General features: G+C 33.2%; 3 protein-coding genes across 3 annotated transcripts in view; 2 read left to right on the top strand and 1 right to left on the bottom strand.

Moving 5' to 3' along the window:
* LOC136983817 (INO80 complex subunit B) overlaps window positions 1-649 on the top strand; it is a 31726-nt gene extending 31077 nt beyond the window's left edge. The window contains exon 10 of the mRNA XM_067280683.1: window positions 490-649. Coding sequence (XP_067136784.1) covers window positions 490-613 — 124 coding nt within the window. The 3' untranslated portion in view covers window positions 614-649. The remainder of the gene's footprint in view (window positions 1-489) is intronic.
* A 3928-nt stretch (window positions 650-4577) lies between these two features.
* On the bottom strand, window positions 4578-5627 carry LOC136983850 (THAP domain-containing protein 6-like). Its single transcript, XM_067280718.1, has 3 exons — window positions 5504-5627; window positions 4753-4943; window positions 4578-4637 (listed from the first exon to the last, which is right to left on the bottom strand). Exons 1-3 carry the CDS (start codon window positions 5625-5627, stop codon window positions 4578-4580), a joined length of 375 nt encoding a protein of 124 aa, XP_067136819.1.
* A 1165-nt stretch (window positions 5628-6792) lies between these two features.
* The window catches only part of Prp19 (pre-mRNA processing factor 19), a 33243-nt gene continuing 23435 nt past the window's right edge, over window positions 6793-16600 (top strand). The window contains exon 1 of the mRNA XM_067280729.1: window positions 6793-6852. Coding sequence (XP_067136830.1) covers window positions 6834-6852 — 19 coding nt within the window. The 5' untranslated portion in view covers window positions 6793-6833. The remainder of the gene's footprint in view (window positions 6853-16600) is intronic.

The following is a 16600-nucleotide window of genomic DNA, read 5'->3' as shown; positions in this document are numbered from 1 at the left end:
AAAATTTCCGGTTTGTATTATATATCGTACGTGAAAATTAACACCCTCTTAATTTTAAAATGCTTTTTATATATAATTAAAGTAACGGGGTTTTTTTCAAATTCAAGAGTCATTGCTCTTAAAGAGTATTTTCCAAAAAATGTTTATTTATTTTGATTTAGATTGTGTACTCGTTTATTACAGTCTCGGAACTACGACCAGTAAATAAGCAATAATACTTAAGAAAACTTTTCTGTGAAATGAAGCATCTCGTGCATAACGAATTTTAATTACAAAAATGGATCTACATAACCAAAAACAGATAAACTAACTAATTTGTCAATTTATTTAACACTTATTCGTAAAACCCGTTATAGATATATAATGTACTTTCGACCTTAACAAACACCCCGTCACCCGAATTAGTCCATTAAATCGAGGTTTAGGCTACCGTATTTAAAAATTTTGATGAAAATCGTTAAATTAATATACTCATTTAATATATTTCAGGCCACCTTCCAGAATATTTTGTGGTGTTAAAGGATGTAAAAGTTTTAAAAAGTATTCTTGTTCAAAAACAGGAATTCCACTTTGTAGTTTGGAATGTTATAAGAAGAATTTAAAATTAATTTAAATTGTATATTTTTGTATATAAAAGAATTTGAATTTAGTTTTCTTCTTTAATCTAAGATAAAATATATTAAATTTGTAAGAGAATTAATGGAAAAACAGAATACAGATGAGAGAGATCTAGGGAATGACCAGCAGCTATGTAAGCAAGCCAATTACGAGTAATACTCTGTTTCGTACCGTGTGAAACAAATTGTGCCATTGGTTTGCTTACTTAGGTACTAGCCACCTAGATGTAACCATAATATTTTATAATATTAATATTGCCTTGATTATTCAGTTAAGAAAAAATAAATAAATAAATAAAAACTCAAAATGTCAATGAAACAAGAATAAATTCGATTATTACAAGTAAAATTTGGCTCGACCGTCTACTATCCCAGTGGATAAACCACCGAACGCCGGTAGTCGATCCCGTGCCGAGATAGATACGGGGTAGGCTACGACAAAGGAGGACAGAATTAAGAATGATTACGTAAAAGGAACGGTCGAGGTGGGTCCTGTAAGTAAGAAGATGCAAGAAAGTAGATTAAGATGGTTTTGATATGTAGAGAGAAGTGAGGACTATGTTGGAAAGAGGATTGGTAGTTTGAAGACCAAAACTGAGATGAAGAGACAAGGTGGCAAAAGATTTGTGTGATAGGAAATGGAAGAGGCAGGACACCCCGAATAGAGAGATGGAGAAAACAAATCAAAGATGAAAATGCTTACTCCATATAAACGTGGGAAAAAGCCAAGACAAAGAAGACGACGACTGGTAGTCGGTCACGTGGAATTTTCCGAGTTTTCTTCGTCTAACGTCTAAATAGGGGCCAGTTTTCCGTGGAAGGTTCTATCACAGCCTACAATAAGAAACAGCCTAGTCAAATGGGGGAAATCCCATTGAAGAGTTGTGTCCAAACGAAAATATTTTATCCCGCTAGATGGAGCCACACAACGGACCATAACAACACACACTGATTAAGTTATCCTAGCTACACGCTGTCATATGTTCGTAAAATAAAACAGTAATTCAAACAGGATATAGCAAATTATTGATTTTTTTTAATTAAGATTTTGCCCGGATTTCTGCAGAACAATCTAAAACAATAGACATGTTATCAATAATTATCTAGACGGTTAAATGCGATAATAATTAATGGGCTAGATGTACTGTACCTATTCTGGTCATATTAAAACAATTTTCAACTTTAAAAAATATTTTTATATCCTTACAATTTTTTAAAGCAATGAAACAGTAAAAATAATGCAAAAAACATGTTCTCTTTTACTTTATTACAATAATTTTTATTAATTTTAACATTTTATAAACAAAATTTAAATTTTTTAAAATATACAAAAATCACGAGTTTTCACCAGGCCTGTACCAGTCGTGGCCACCCCATGTTTATAGAGGTACCACTTTTATTATTTTTCTTGATAAAGCTTTATTATTTGACGTTTTGGGTCTATGATTCTCCCGAATATAAGTGTCGTTCACAGTTCTTATGTAGTTGGAAATGTAGGGTCTGATGAATTTTCTTAGAATTACATTATGCAGTATATTTTGGTGTCCATCTTTACCACACATAAACAATGGATTTTTCTCCATCCAAGGAAGAATAATCTTACATAAATTATGCATCACAGCTGGTTGCTGAATTAAAAATGGTAAGCCTGCATGAATAGCCTTCTCCAGTTGCTGCAAAAACCCAATAAACTCTACTTTTGGATATAAGAGCCCGCCTAGATCATTTAAATTTATTATGCCCATGATAGGTGCAGGGGATTTCACTGATGCAAGTATGTCCAAATAGTCGGAACATTCAATTTTCTCTTCGGTGATACGTACTAAGTATCCGGCAATGTATGCCATTGTAGCAGATTGAATGTTTGGCTTTATAATATTGGAAGGTCTAATCTCTAGCTGTTTCAGTTGTGGCTCAATATGCTTAGTAACTTCCTTGATAGTATAGTTCTTATCCATGCATGCCTTTAAAAATAATAAATTATTATTATAATGATTACTTTATTAGGTATATTAAATTAAATTAAATTAGGTCTATTAAAGTAATTTATTAATCAAAATATAATACCTGATTTACAATAATGGACATGTCTTCATTAGGAGACATCCATTCCTCACAATCTAAGCTTTCTGCATTGCTTTCAAGGGATGCACTAATTAGTCCTGTTTTAAGAATTGTATGCAGTCCTTGCATTATGCTGCAGGCGTTTGTCTGGTCATTGAATCCAGACATGGACCGCAGTCCACTAAAAAGGTTCTCTATATCATCTGAATTGAATTTTCTGGTTAATATAAAATCAAAACCATTCTCCAACAAATACCTGATACACAGAACAGTGGATCTGGTTGTGAGACAAGCAGCTTCATAAGTTTGCTTACTGATAAATTGAACATTGAGACTGTCACAGCTATCTTTCCAGGACTGTAAATATCCCAAAAACTCACCATCCAACCAATTGAGCCTTTCGTCATTAGCAGAAACAAACTGCATCACTGTTGCATTTCTGGAATGAATGTGGTGTTGAGTATTGCTGATATTGTGAATAGCAAACCATTTTTGCATCATTTCCAAATACTCAATTGTGCCCTCGGCCTCGACAAAGTTCAAGTTCCCAAACCTGTGTCCGTGCTTCTGTAAAAACTTCAGTGCAGCAATTACATTTTGGCTGCATATGTCCACTGCACGCTTAACCTTCATCTTATCAAAATTTGTTGGATAGACATGTTTAAGAGTTAAGCATCTTACTGGTTTAATAACATGATCTCTCTGTAGGTGAAACAAGTTTCGGAGAAATACACCACTAATATGTTTTCCACGATTCACCATTACCCTACTTGGAGAAAGAAGCAACGACCAGAAATTTTTTAATATATGACATGGATCGTATGATAGGAATATTGAACGATTATTATCCATTGGATGTGGAATCTTTGGAATTGGAGGGTTAACAGCACTAAGTAATTCAAATAACTTAACATTTTTACTATGGCCATCAGCAACTATCCTGAGTACTTTTAGACCTGCTGTCTCCACTGAATGAATCACATCTAAAGTTAAAGTATAAAGTTCCTGACCTTTTAAATCATTGATAAAAAAATATGCAACAGGAATTCGAAAATTTTTTGATAATCCTGAAAACACAAAACACAGGAGACTATTTGCTGTGACATGTTCAAGTCCAAGTTGTTTTTCCAGGCCATTCATCTTTACCGTTCCCACTACTTCGTCTGCTTGCTTGTTATACTGTTGATTAGGTTTAATGGTCATTTCATCCAAAATAAGTGAACCTAATTTTTCCACTTGTGACAACTTTTTTGCCTCCCGAGTTAATCGTTGCTTAATTATGGAACCCACACTAACCCCAGAAACAGAGCCTATATATCTTTTCAATGTTGATTTTGATGGTAATGATAAAAGTGGAGTTTTCCTAGCAAATGTATATGCCCTAGAAGACTTTTTGCTCCATAAGACACAGTATTTTACTGTGTTGTCACTCCAACGAGGCTTTTGTTTATTGTAAACAACCAGCTGTTCAAGTATGAAATCTGCTTTGCAGTTACCTAAAAGTACAATATAATTTTATTAGTCACTAACACAAATCTGCCAAAAAAGTTAAACAATCAATAGCAGATTACATAAAACCAATTTTGTGTTATAATGTACTATATTGATATAATAGGATATTAGGAATATTAATATGTTATCACATGAATTATTGTAACATACCTTGGGCACTGTCATTCTCTAAGCTTTCTATATGATATTTTTCAAGCTTTCCAGCTAACAATTTATTTTCTGCTTTCAATCTACGTTGTTCTTCATACAGGCACTTGATAGTGTAATCTTGTCTCCTGCATTTCTGCTCCAAAGTTTTCAGTCTTCTCTTGTCAGAATTCAGTTTTAACATTGTATAACTTGTCCCTACAGAAACTTCTATACCAGATGCAGAACTAGATGGCCTTATGTCACAGTCTGAAAGTTCACATCTGGCTGTGGAACTAGAGAACCTGCTTTCATAGTCTAAAAAAACAGCTCCGTCCACAGGACTCATTAATGGAACTTGATCACGTACTTGTTGCTCAGATCGAACATGCTTTCGTTTGGTACCAGTACAAACTCCTTTCTTGGGACTAACCTTTTTTACTTCTCTTCTGGCTTCTTTACAAACAATCTGCTTATAGGACGGGTATTCGGGAAAAACGCTCGGGACGGCATTTCGAATCAATATTCTCTTTTTCAATCCCGGTTTATAATCTGATTCTAGAAAGTGCTTACTGCAGACAACTGACCAGTCACTTGGCTTCCAAAGTTTGGAACTGTTTTCATCTGTAAATTTTAAAAAGAGTTAGCTTATACAGTAAATCTATTAGTTATACCATCTATAAATAATTTGTATGCATAAATAGATAAATTGTACAAAAATTTAAAATGCAATTGCAATATAGCCTAATCTCATTGAAGTTAGGGGTCGTGCAAAAACCGTACTTGTCCTCATTAAGGGGGAGTATATGTATTTAATTTTATTTGTATTTTAAAAAGCTGAAACTAAATGCTTTTCAAATACACCCATGTAGTTTTCGGCAATGTCTTTCTACCGTTTTTGAAATATCCGAGAAATTTGATAAAAGGAAGTAATATATAAATTTTCGAGGGTTGAAATTTTCCATGTGCTTTTTTAGGGAGGTTTTATAAAAGCCACAAAAGATCATAATGGGAAGGGGAAGTAAGATTTGGGAAATATGGGGACACGTGGTTTTTGCACGAACCCTTACAGCATATAATAAAATAATTGCAAAAGTGTAGCATCAATGGCAAGTAGCATAGATGTTATAAAATTCTTCGTTTTTCCTACATTATTTAATTATGGAGTATTAAATAAATCTTACCTTTTCTACTGACAGCTTTTATCCATTTTAAACGTAAACTCTCTTCCGCTGGATATTCGTGAAAACTTGTTCCATCTTTTTTTGATTTATTTGATGTACAAAACGGCACAGAGCAACGAACCATTTTAAATCAAACTTTATAAAAATTTACCAATATCTTGATGTAAAATATTTTCAAAATTTTAGTTTTTTAAATATATTATAACCACGTCTTTACAACAGAATTAGCATTGATCACTCGATCGAATAGTCCGGTCATCAGCGCTCCTAGTGAGGACTATGTGCAAACCGCCTCAGGAATCGACACACGTGTTCAGAGCAAATGACTAGGCTGTGGTTCTACCAGGACGTATTCTCCTTGGAAGATTGCATACGTTGCGGTCCCTTATCCCGTCAATCCGACGTATTAAAAGTACTGTACATCATTAATGTGTAGAATATGTTCGAAAAGTTTTCATTTTGTTATAAAAAAGCTATTTTTAAAAATGATAAAATTGCGAAGCAATGATGTAGGTAATTATTTTAAATGTGGTAATCCCTCATTTGTGCAAGTAATTGGTTCCACGAAAATAGCGCGCAAATGGAGCCGTGGAAGGCTGCTTAAAATAGTGATCTATTCCATATTCTCAACAAATATTTTAATCTTATTGGTATTTTTATAACTTTGCTCTACTGGGCACTAAGAGGGTGTTTTTAGAAAACCCATTATGAGTTCGATGTACTTTTCGACTTTTTTCTTTAAAAACAAAAAAAACTTTCTGCCCTGTGGGCACTAAGAGGGCCTGTTTTTAACAAGCCCATTATGGGTTCGGCCAGGCCCACGATGTGGCGGCCGGGTGGTGAAGGACGGACCACCCCAAAAAATTTCTGGGATTTTTCGACCCGTCCGGATTCGATTCTGGATCGCCCAGAACAGTAGGCTGGGCGATCCAGCCAACCTTGATCGTTCGGCCGTCGTACTTCTTCGACTCCGTGCCGGGTCTTCTATAACGGTACACTGCCGTCTTAACCGCGCGGCCATCCTACCAATTCAAGTTAGCTACGGAAAATGGTCCTATTAATTAATGGATGAAAGAATAAAAATTAAAAATAGTCCATAACGTCCCGGTCATAAAACGTATTTTTAATATCTTCCCGGAAAATAAATTGCATCACAACACGAAATTAACGAAATTTTATTATTTCTTTCCGCTATATTTATAATAACTTGAACGCTTGAAAATGGAATCTGTTTTAATCATTGCGATTTTATAAATTGTTCAAATTTTATAACATTATTCTATAAATTATTACGGCGCCTCTACAGGGAATTGTGAGAACTATAGTCAAAATGGCGCTCTGCTGTGCTAGTAAGTTTTCAAAGAATATATAATTTTATTCGTATTTATTATTAGTTAATCTATTACCAATTACACGTATTTATTAATAAACATATTCTCGTCAGCTGTAAGGTTTAAATTTGATTTCTGATGAAAGTTATGGGCGAAAATGGCATTCGTGCTATTAGTGAAAGCGTGCGGTGCCATTCGGGCATTGCCGATTGTCTTTATCTGAAATATTTTAAAATTTATTTCATTGCCGACTGATTCAAACATTTGTGCATTTAATGTTTAAAGCGGCTTAATTATTATTTTTTATTTCTTGATATTATAATGTGTTATATTCTCATATAATAAATACTAGCAGGTAAGCCCGGTGTTACCCGGGAAAAAAATAAAAGCAAGCGTTAAGATTATTTCGTACTTCTAACCCTTCTATTATATTATATTATAGTATTTGATTTATATAACTAAGATTATCTTACGTAAGGCTTACCTAACATAAGCTTTGTAGTTACACAAATCAAATACTGTGATATAACAAACATTAAAACGAAAATGATATAAAGAAATTGGTTATTTTAGCCTCCCGTTGTCACGTTTATCGCCATACTCGGACGGTACGAAATGGCACAATTTCATTGTTCAAGTAGACACCAATTGAAAATGTGATATTTTAAATTTTTTTAAATATCATCATAACTCTAAGAAATTGTACCATTTGTGGCCGAACATATCAAACAGTAATCTGCCAACGAATTAAATTGTGCAAAAACGGATCAAATATTTAAACTCTGCACCTACGAAAACTACTTAAAACGTATTTTGTGCTGGCTGGTAATCTCGTATTACGTAATTTCCGTATCCGAATGCCACCGTGCTGGGTCCGATAGGAAGAAGGGACCGTCGAGGTATCCGTGATCTGTGTTGGATGAAAGTTGCTAACCTTAATGTCCAAAAGACTTGTTTAAATAAAAAAAACTCTTAAAAGCAATTATTCTTGCATTTTTATGTGATCCAATAAAAAAAAATGGGTGAAACCAGGTTAAAAAAGTAAAGTTTAGCAAACACATATAAGTAAAGGAAAGTTTTGAAAATTGTGTCATAAGAATAATGGAAGCAGATTTGACAGTAGTGTTACCACCCGTCCGGTTTTCACCCGGACAGTCCGGGAATTGACTTTCTGTCCGGGTGAACTATTAATTTTGTCCGGGAATTTCGTAGAAATTGTGAAATTACGATGAAGCAAAGTTCTTGCAAATATTGTTATAAGTTTACACCATTTGAACAATGAAAGACCTCACACTCACTGAAACTCATCTGCCATTCTGACGTGTGACGTGCAACCTGCCTCTTAACTTTTTTTTTTTTTTTGCTTGTATGTTACTCCTACACAAGTCCCTAGTCCCTAACTGTAACTGATTTAGAACCAGCATGCACATTATTCTTTGCATTGTAAAATAACATTGTGCATGCGTCAGGAACTTCTGTTTGAACAAACCTGACCTACCGTCTGGGTCGGCAATTTTGCAAAGGTGACAGAACTATTTGACAGTAAGGCTCAACATGTGAATAAAGTGCAAATTACATAAATTACAACTACAGGAAATTTTGAATGATGCAACGTTGCTGTGATAATAAATAGGAAAAATAAACGTCGGCACAAAAAAAAAAAGACTTCGAGCTTTGTGCCTTAAACTCTTTGCGCATACATTAATTTGGCTGAATGTTAAGTTGTACTGTACCAGTGAAGGAACAAAGAATAGGTTTAAGAATTAATAAGGGGAGATGAAATAGGGAAGGAGCAGGATATCCTGGTTTCCTGGTAGTTAAGCATGTCTGCAAAAATATTGCATTTATAGAAAAATTATTAAGATTGGTTTGGTTTATTTGGAAACGGCAAAGCAACACGTGAGCAATCTGCCAAGGAATCCCAGGAAGACTTGTGTAAAGCTGTCCCCTATTTACGTGTTACTAACCTAAAGAAAACCCAGAAAACTGCCCCTGGCCAGTCTGTTGGCCATGCATGAAACCACAACCAACTACTGGTGTTCGACGGTTTTATTTACTCGGTTACTGGAGGACACTTATTGGGCTACATTTTGAAAAACAACTAGTAGACTTATAAATTCACTGTCGTCTGTGTGCTGTCTATCCCTAATCTCGAGCACGGAGTTAGATAGATGAATGCCAAAACCAGATGTGGAAAGCTTAGGGGCAGGAAGTCTCAATTAACTATATCTTCTGATGGAAACTGAAAGTCACATTATTTAATCAAAACTTTACCCTGAACGGAGTTAGAGACATAACCGGCACGACTCTATTGGTAACGGGAAAAGTATGGGGTACGGGGGAAAAACACTACTCCGCGTAGGCAAGTGCTACGTGCTACCCGTCACAGTAATGGCATAATAGCACGTCTATTTCCCACCATATCGTCATAGTAATTAAGCGAATATAATATGTATTTTTTAAAAATGATATCCTTTTTTAAGAATTATATTTATTTTATTAGTTTCTTAAATTTTTTGACAATAGATGGTGCTACATATAAAGCTGGAAAATCAAATATCAACAGAAATGATCTAAGAATGATGTAGAAATCCATCAATATTTTGGTGTAAGATGTATGACATGATCTAAGTTAGAAGTATATGAATGTACTTTCCAAGTTTTGTAGCAATTGGTCGAACGGCTTAGGCGTGCATAGTGAACAAACAAACAAACATCCTCATTTATATAGCAATTAATTAAAATGTTCAAAGAACCGTGATCTTTAATGAGATGAAAAAATTTGTGGTAATTATTTCTATTAAGAAGACTATTACACGTTTTCTTTTAATTTTAAAATTGCCTTAAACCTTTCTGATATTCTTTTTCTTTTTTCTGGTTCCGTATTCATTACTGAATGTAGGATTAGTATCATAACACTCTCAACTGTGCTTCCCGTGTGAGTTCTTCTGCTTTCTTTTTTTTCCACTCACATATATTACCTAGCCAACTTTTCCTTCTCCTTCCTGTGCTTTTCTTTCCATTGATTTTTCCCTCTAAAATATTTCTCAAAATTTCATATTTACTTCTCCGGATGATGTGACCATAATACCCCATCTTTTTTCTTTTAACTGTATTTAAAACTTCTTTTTCTTTTCCTATTCTCTCCAAAACTTCCTCATTTGTTATTTTATCTTTCCAAGCTATTTTTAAAATTCTTCTGTATAACCACATTTTGAATGCTTCAAGTCTGTTTAACATATTTTTATCCAAGGTCCATGTTTCTACTCCATAAAACAAAACTGACATTACGTAGCACCTTAACATTCTAACTTTAAGATTTAAATTAAAAACATTGCATTTGAAAAATTTCTGCATTTTGATAAAAGTACCTCTCGCATTTTCTATTATAGATTTAATTTCTTTAACGCATCTACCATCTTCCTGTATGTTACTTCCTAAATACTTAATTGATGAAACCCTATCAATTGTTCTGTTTTGTATCTGCAACATTACATTATCTATATTTTTCTTGCATGAAATAAGTAATTTTGTTTTCTTATAGTTCATCTGAAGTCCATATAATTTACTTATCGAATTAATCTTTTCTATTAATATTTTCAAATCATTTATATTTTCTGCTAAAACCACTGCATCGTCAGCATAACGTATATTATTTACATTCATCCCGTTTATTACAATCTCAATGTGTTCCATATCTTCTAAAGCTTCTTTAAAAATTTCATCTGAATAAATATTAAAAAGTAAAGGTGATAAAATACATCCTTGCCTTACTCCTCTTTTTATTTCTATTTTTTCAGATAACTCAGAATCAATTAAGATGTTGGCTTTCTGTTCCCAATAAAGATTTATTATAATTTGCAATTCGTTTCTATCAATTCCTTTTTTCCTAAGTATATCTATTAATTTATCATGCAGAACTCTATCAAATGCTTTCTCATAGTCTATAAAACAGGCATATATATCCTTGTTAACCTCTAAACTTCTTTCTACCAAAACTCTATAAGCAAAAAGAGCTTCTCTCGTTTCATAAGATTTTCTAAACCCAAACTGTATGTTACTTAAATCTTCTTCACATTTTTTATATACAGTCAAACCTGTTTTTATGCGGTCAATAGGGACCGCATAGAAAAAGTCTCACATAGAAAATAACTCAAAACCGTACAAAATAGAATTTATTGACAACAGATGTCAGCACTTGACTGCATCATCTCGTCTATCATCTGTTTTACATATTTTTGTCCAGGTGGTGTTTTGTTGACTTAAAAAATAAATTATTTCATTTTTCGCATATTCATGCAATAATATTACTATAATAAGTTCATTTATGCTGTAATAAGTTTATTTAGCTATAATAAGTCAACGTGAGACATGACGAATCGCACGAGACTAGTCGCCAACTATACCGCACAAATAAAAAATCGCACAAAAAAAGACCTCATAAAAACAGGTTTGACTGTATTCTTGTATGGATTATTCTTAAGAAAATTTTTAAAATGTGACTCATTAGGCTTATAGTTCTATAATCATCACATTTTTTTGCATTATCTTTTTTGGGAATTGTTATAAACGTAGACATTAAAAGATCTTGAGGAATTACACCACTTTTGTTAATAATGTAAAAATCCACTAAAATATCAAGACTATCTTCATCCAGTAATTTCAAAATTTCGGTGGAAACTTCGTCTGGTCTGGTAGCTTTACCTTCTTTAGTTGTTCTAATTGCATTCTTTACTTCTACTTTCAATATTGTTGGTCCTTCTTCTATATCAGTTATTATAGGTTTTAAATTTCTCTAATCAAAATATAATTTTTCAACATACTCTTTCCATAATTTTAGTTTTTCCCCCAATTCCAAAATAAAATCACCCTTTTCATTTAAAATATTAGTAAATTTATTTCTTCTGTTTGTTCCGGTAAGCTCTTTAATCTTCTTATGTACATTACGCATCGTGTTTTCTTTGGAAATTTTCAATTTCCTCGCATTTTTCTTTTATCCAATTTTCTTTTGCTTCTTTAATTTTTCTTTTTATAGTGACATGGAGTTCTTTATATTTAGAAATATTTTTATTTTTCCAATGTCTTTGTTCTTCCATTAATTCTAATATTTCTTCTGACATCCATTCTTTCTTTTTTAATGTTTTCTCGGGTTTCGGATTCTGTTCCGCTACATTGTTTAAAGTTTTCCTCGGGTTGTTCCATAATTCTTCACTATTTGTTTTTTCTTCTTCTTTTCTTTTGCAAAATTTTTCCCTTATTTTTGAAAAACCTTCATTTATATCAGTTTTAGTACTTTCCTTTGTTTTGGGACCTCTTAGCCTTCCTATATCTATATTTCTATTTCTTTTAATACTATTTTTCTTAAACTTAACTCTCATACAAGCCTCTACTGGATTATGATCTGAACAAACATCTGCCCCTGGATATGTTTTAGCTGATGTAATACTATTCCTATACTTTTTTTGAATTAAAATATAGTCTATCTGGTTTCTCACAACATTATTCTCTTTATCCTGAGGTGATTTCCATGTATATAATCTTCTATTTGGCAGTTTAAAATAAGTATTACTAATGACTAATTCTTCTTCCTGGCAGAATTGTAGTAATCTATCACCCCTGTCATTACGGGTTCCCAATCCAAAGTTTCCCACTAAATCATCAACTCTTCCTTTTCCAGTTTTTGCATTAAAATCTCTCATAATAACTAAAATTTCATTCATCTTTGTATATTTTAAAACATCACTTATGTGTTGATAAAAATCTTCTATAATACTATCATCTTTTTCTGCAGTTGGTGCATATACTTGAATTATATTTAAGATTCCAAGATTTGTTTTTATTTTTACTAAAATTACTTGATCAGAATATGGTAAGAAGAATAAAACTGCCTTGCTTGTACTTTCGTTACATAAAACACCTACTCTGTGGTTATGGTTTGTCGAATTCTTTCCTGAATAATAAAAAGTTCCATTCTGGGTTTTGCAAACCCCTGTATCAGGCCATCTAACTTCACTTATACCTAATATATCAATCTTTAACCTTTCCATTTCCTTCACTGTATTATCTAACTTTCCAGTTTCAAACATACTTCTAACATTCCATCTAGCTACTTTTTTGTTTTGTCCGGAGATTCTTAGTACCCTCTGACCACTGAAGGCCTGCCGGGGACTGAGGGCCATTCCTGGATTGTGTGTCATAATACTATAACTAGGAAGAAAATAATGTGGTGGTTTTCCATTGCCTTCCACATTCCCATGTCGTTGACTATAAGTAAATAGTTCGTCCGCCTTAAGGAGCAATTTCTTACTCCTAGGACAAGAGATTGCCCTTCTTCGTCACAAGAATGAAATTGGAAGTTTATCCCGACTCCTGCTCGGTTCCCTCCTATGTTAGCCGTCTTATCAACGTTGCCCATCCTTCGCCAGAGGCAATATGTCCCACACTAGGAGGTATAGGTAGGGATTTTCCCGTCAGCAAATTTGAGACCGTAAAGGCATTTCTCAAATTCTCGGGTATTTTTGAAGGACATTTCTGATATTAATATATAGTAAGTATATAAGAAAGAAATATAGTCTTTATTAAGCAATGTATTTTTAACAATTAGTTAAATTGGAGAAATACTGACATTTTTGACATGGTTACAGGACCATATTTGGGCCTGGACAGAAAAAAATGGAATGATAGTGCTTACTTACCCACTGTTTACTACTGTTAAAAGTGTATTGCTTAATTCAGTAGATTAATTACAGTGGCTACTTCAACCTAAAGTCATTTTCAAGTGGGAAACTCTTGTCATCATTTCTTCATTGAAATCCTTGTATTTTGAAGATAAGTCCATTTCTTTTATGTTTTAAAATCGAACTTGGTTGAAATTGAACTTGACTTCTTCAGACTTTCAATTTCTGAAACATAACACACACAGAATGATATACATCATTACAAACAATTGAAAGTTTGAATGAGTCCAGTTCAATTTCTACTATGTTCAATTTTAAAACATGAAAGAAATGGACTTCTGTTTTAAATTTATTAGAATCAGGCAATGTTCCATTTTATAATAGATAACTGCTCCATAATGAATACAGCCTGAGGATGGTCTATTAAATGAGGCTGGCAAAAATTCACTAAAATAATAAAACAACTAGAAAGAAGGTTTGAATTGTTGTTAACTTTAATCATTCAGTTATTATTGGCAAGACTATGTCTTGTCTATAAAATCGTACTGCCGTTTTTGTTACCAGCTTAGAGGTATGGAAGAGTACATGTCAAGACAAGAGTTGATATTTGGCACAGAGTATTAGGTGCCCAAATCATTTGCGCATAAAAAAATCCAGACTTGTAGGTAGTCGGGGGACCGAGAACCGAGTCAAAATAAAATACAAAATGGCGACCCTCTTCTACAAACAGGCAAAACAGGCATCTCACCCCACCGAAGTCAGGTGGGGAGAGTACCACCCACAGTCATTCTAAGAAGTAAATTTTGACCTTATAACTGAACACACAGTATCTTCTATTTTAAATAAAATTTGTAATCTAATTTTGTAAATTTGGGAGTGCTTCAAATATGACTTTAAAACAGGGTTATATATCATTACAAGTGGGTTTTTTTTAACATTATCTAGTATAGTAAAATCGTGGGACTGATAAAAAATTTGACGCGTAGGGCAGAGGGTGCCACCGCGTGACCTTTGCCCTTTGACCTCGCTTTGCATCTAAACTCTAACGAAGAGAGACATCTTTTTATTTCATTTAGTTAACTTTTCAATTCGATAGCCGTGCCGATCTTGGATTTATATTATATCTCGACATTATTGTAAATATTGCATAGCTGATGCAAATTAAGTAAATTATCGGTTTCTCAGTTAATTTTTACCAGCAGAACACGTGGTTGAGGTCAACAGACAAGATAGGATGCAACTCAGTATTGTTTGTGCAAAATAAAAAAATAATTTGAACGATACAATAGCCACGATTATTTTTTTTCAAAAATGGGAAATTTTTGTTAGGCATCGACAAAAATTCGACCTGGCCGCCACACAATAAATTTGAACGAAGTTTGAACGATCGTGCTCAAAACCAGCAATATCAATGAAGATTGGAGAATGAAAACGAGTTCTACCGTGAGCATCAAAGTGATCCCGCTTAGTAGTGAATCTTCGAGACAGTCTTGTCCCAAATACGATTTTGCCATTTTACTTGTATTGAATCTAATTCTGAAGAAGTTTAGAACAATTGCATTTTGTCTCAAAATAAGTCAATGGCGTCATACAATAAATTTCAAGGAAAGAATAATGAATTGATGCACTTATTGTGAAATTATCATTGATTCAAGAAATTTGATTTAGCATTATGAAGAAAGATTATTAGCTGCAACGTCCATTCTGATGTCTGTTATCCACCATTATTTTTTTTAACACTGAGCAAGTGGCTTCAGTTTTATCACTGATTGGTTCAGTGACTCAACTCAAGTGAAAAATCTGACAGATTGAATTCTCTCATTTCTCTGATGCATAATTGCATTATGTTGAACAATCACTGATATGATGATGTGCCAAATTTCTTGAAACTACCAAACATGTGCATAATGCAATTTTGAGTGTGTACATTAACTTTACTTAATATGTATATCATTTTCTTAATTAAGTAAAGCCAGGCACCTCAGTTAATTATGTATATAAATAAGAATAGATGCTGGTTATGTATGTAATTAAGAAAAATGATGCATCATCTATTATTATACCATTTGGTTCAATAGTTTGTTGATAATGAAATTTAGTACCATAACAATCATATAATCTTAATATGAATTGCAAGAAATGGCATGATATAGATATTATGTTATTTCTTGCATGTCATTATGTAATTTAATTCATTAACTACTTTTCTCATTTATTTTTGAGAGAGAGAGCAAGATTGTTCAGGATAACACTGTCCTATTGAATGACATTTCAATTATTAATTTTACTAGGAAACTTACTTTAGCCAAGATTAATGAAACCATTGAAATCTATAAATTCAGAAACATTAATCACTGTGAAGCTGATACCCTATCCAACATCCTGGAGATTTACTTTCATGTAGCTTTTCTCTTTTTCCTTTCTTCCTCCTTTGCCTTTTTATTATAGTTATTTTCACTGTTGGTTTTTATTATTAGTTTTACTTATGTTTTCTTTAATTTCAACCTACATCTGGCTAACATGTTAATGTTTATTTTCATTGTAACACATGCATCTCCACTCATCCAATCTTGAATTTTACTCTTTTCATATTCTTTACCAATAAAATTTGAACCAATACTGTTTCCTGAGACAGAACATTCTCTAACACAATTATCTACTGCAAGTCCCCATCCAGTCATCCATAATCAATATAACAAAAGCAAGGCTACAGACAAAAGACTTATTGAAAAACAACTAGCAACTTTTTCTCTGAAAGACAAGAAAATCTTCAAGAGAAAGGGTTGTCCAGAATTGCATTTGAGAGAAGCAATGATCTCTCAACGTGTTTAGCCAGTCAGCAACCTTTGTGACACGGACACTGTCTCTTTCAGACACGAGATGGTGGCCAGAATAAGGTGCTAGATCTTTGGGAGACAGAAAAAGAAAAGCTCAGCCAAGTCTATCTACTGAATGTGATGATTAAATGTTGGTTTGGCACTCTGTAGATTTAAAACGGTGAGGGATTTAAGAAAGATCTAGTAAAGATATGCATAGCTAGCCTACTAAAAAATGGCACCTGTTACCGGTGTGATTTGCGTGAAAAATCT

This window comes from Centruroides vittatus, unplaced genomic scaffold (assembly GCF_030686945.1).
Source record: "Centruroides vittatus isolate TY-2023 unplaced genomic scaffold, ASM3068694v2 contig_89, whole genome shotgun sequence".
In the NCBI taxonomy this organism is placed as follows: Eukaryota; Metazoa; Arthropoda; class Arachnida; order Scorpiones; family Buthidae; genus Centruroides; species Centruroides vittatus.
Note: the sequence above shows the minus strand (reverse complement) of the source record. Positions and strands in the feature narration are given on the sequence as shown.

Bases quoted from the DNA above. Each gene is read 5' to 3' on its own strand.
- LOC136983850 (XM_067280718.1), bottom strand. From the start codon at position 5,627: ATGGTTCGTTGCTCTGTGCCGTTTTGTACATCAAATAAATCAAAAAAA. The intron at 4,944-5,503 runs GTAAGATTTATT...TAAAATTTACAG, and splicing joins AAAAGCTGTCAGTAGAAAAG to ATGAAAACAGTTCCAAACTT. The intron at 4,638-4,752 runs GTTAGTCCCAAG...CTGTTTTTTTAG, and splicing joins CCAGAAGAGAAGTAAAAAAG to ACTATGAAAGCAGGTTCTCT.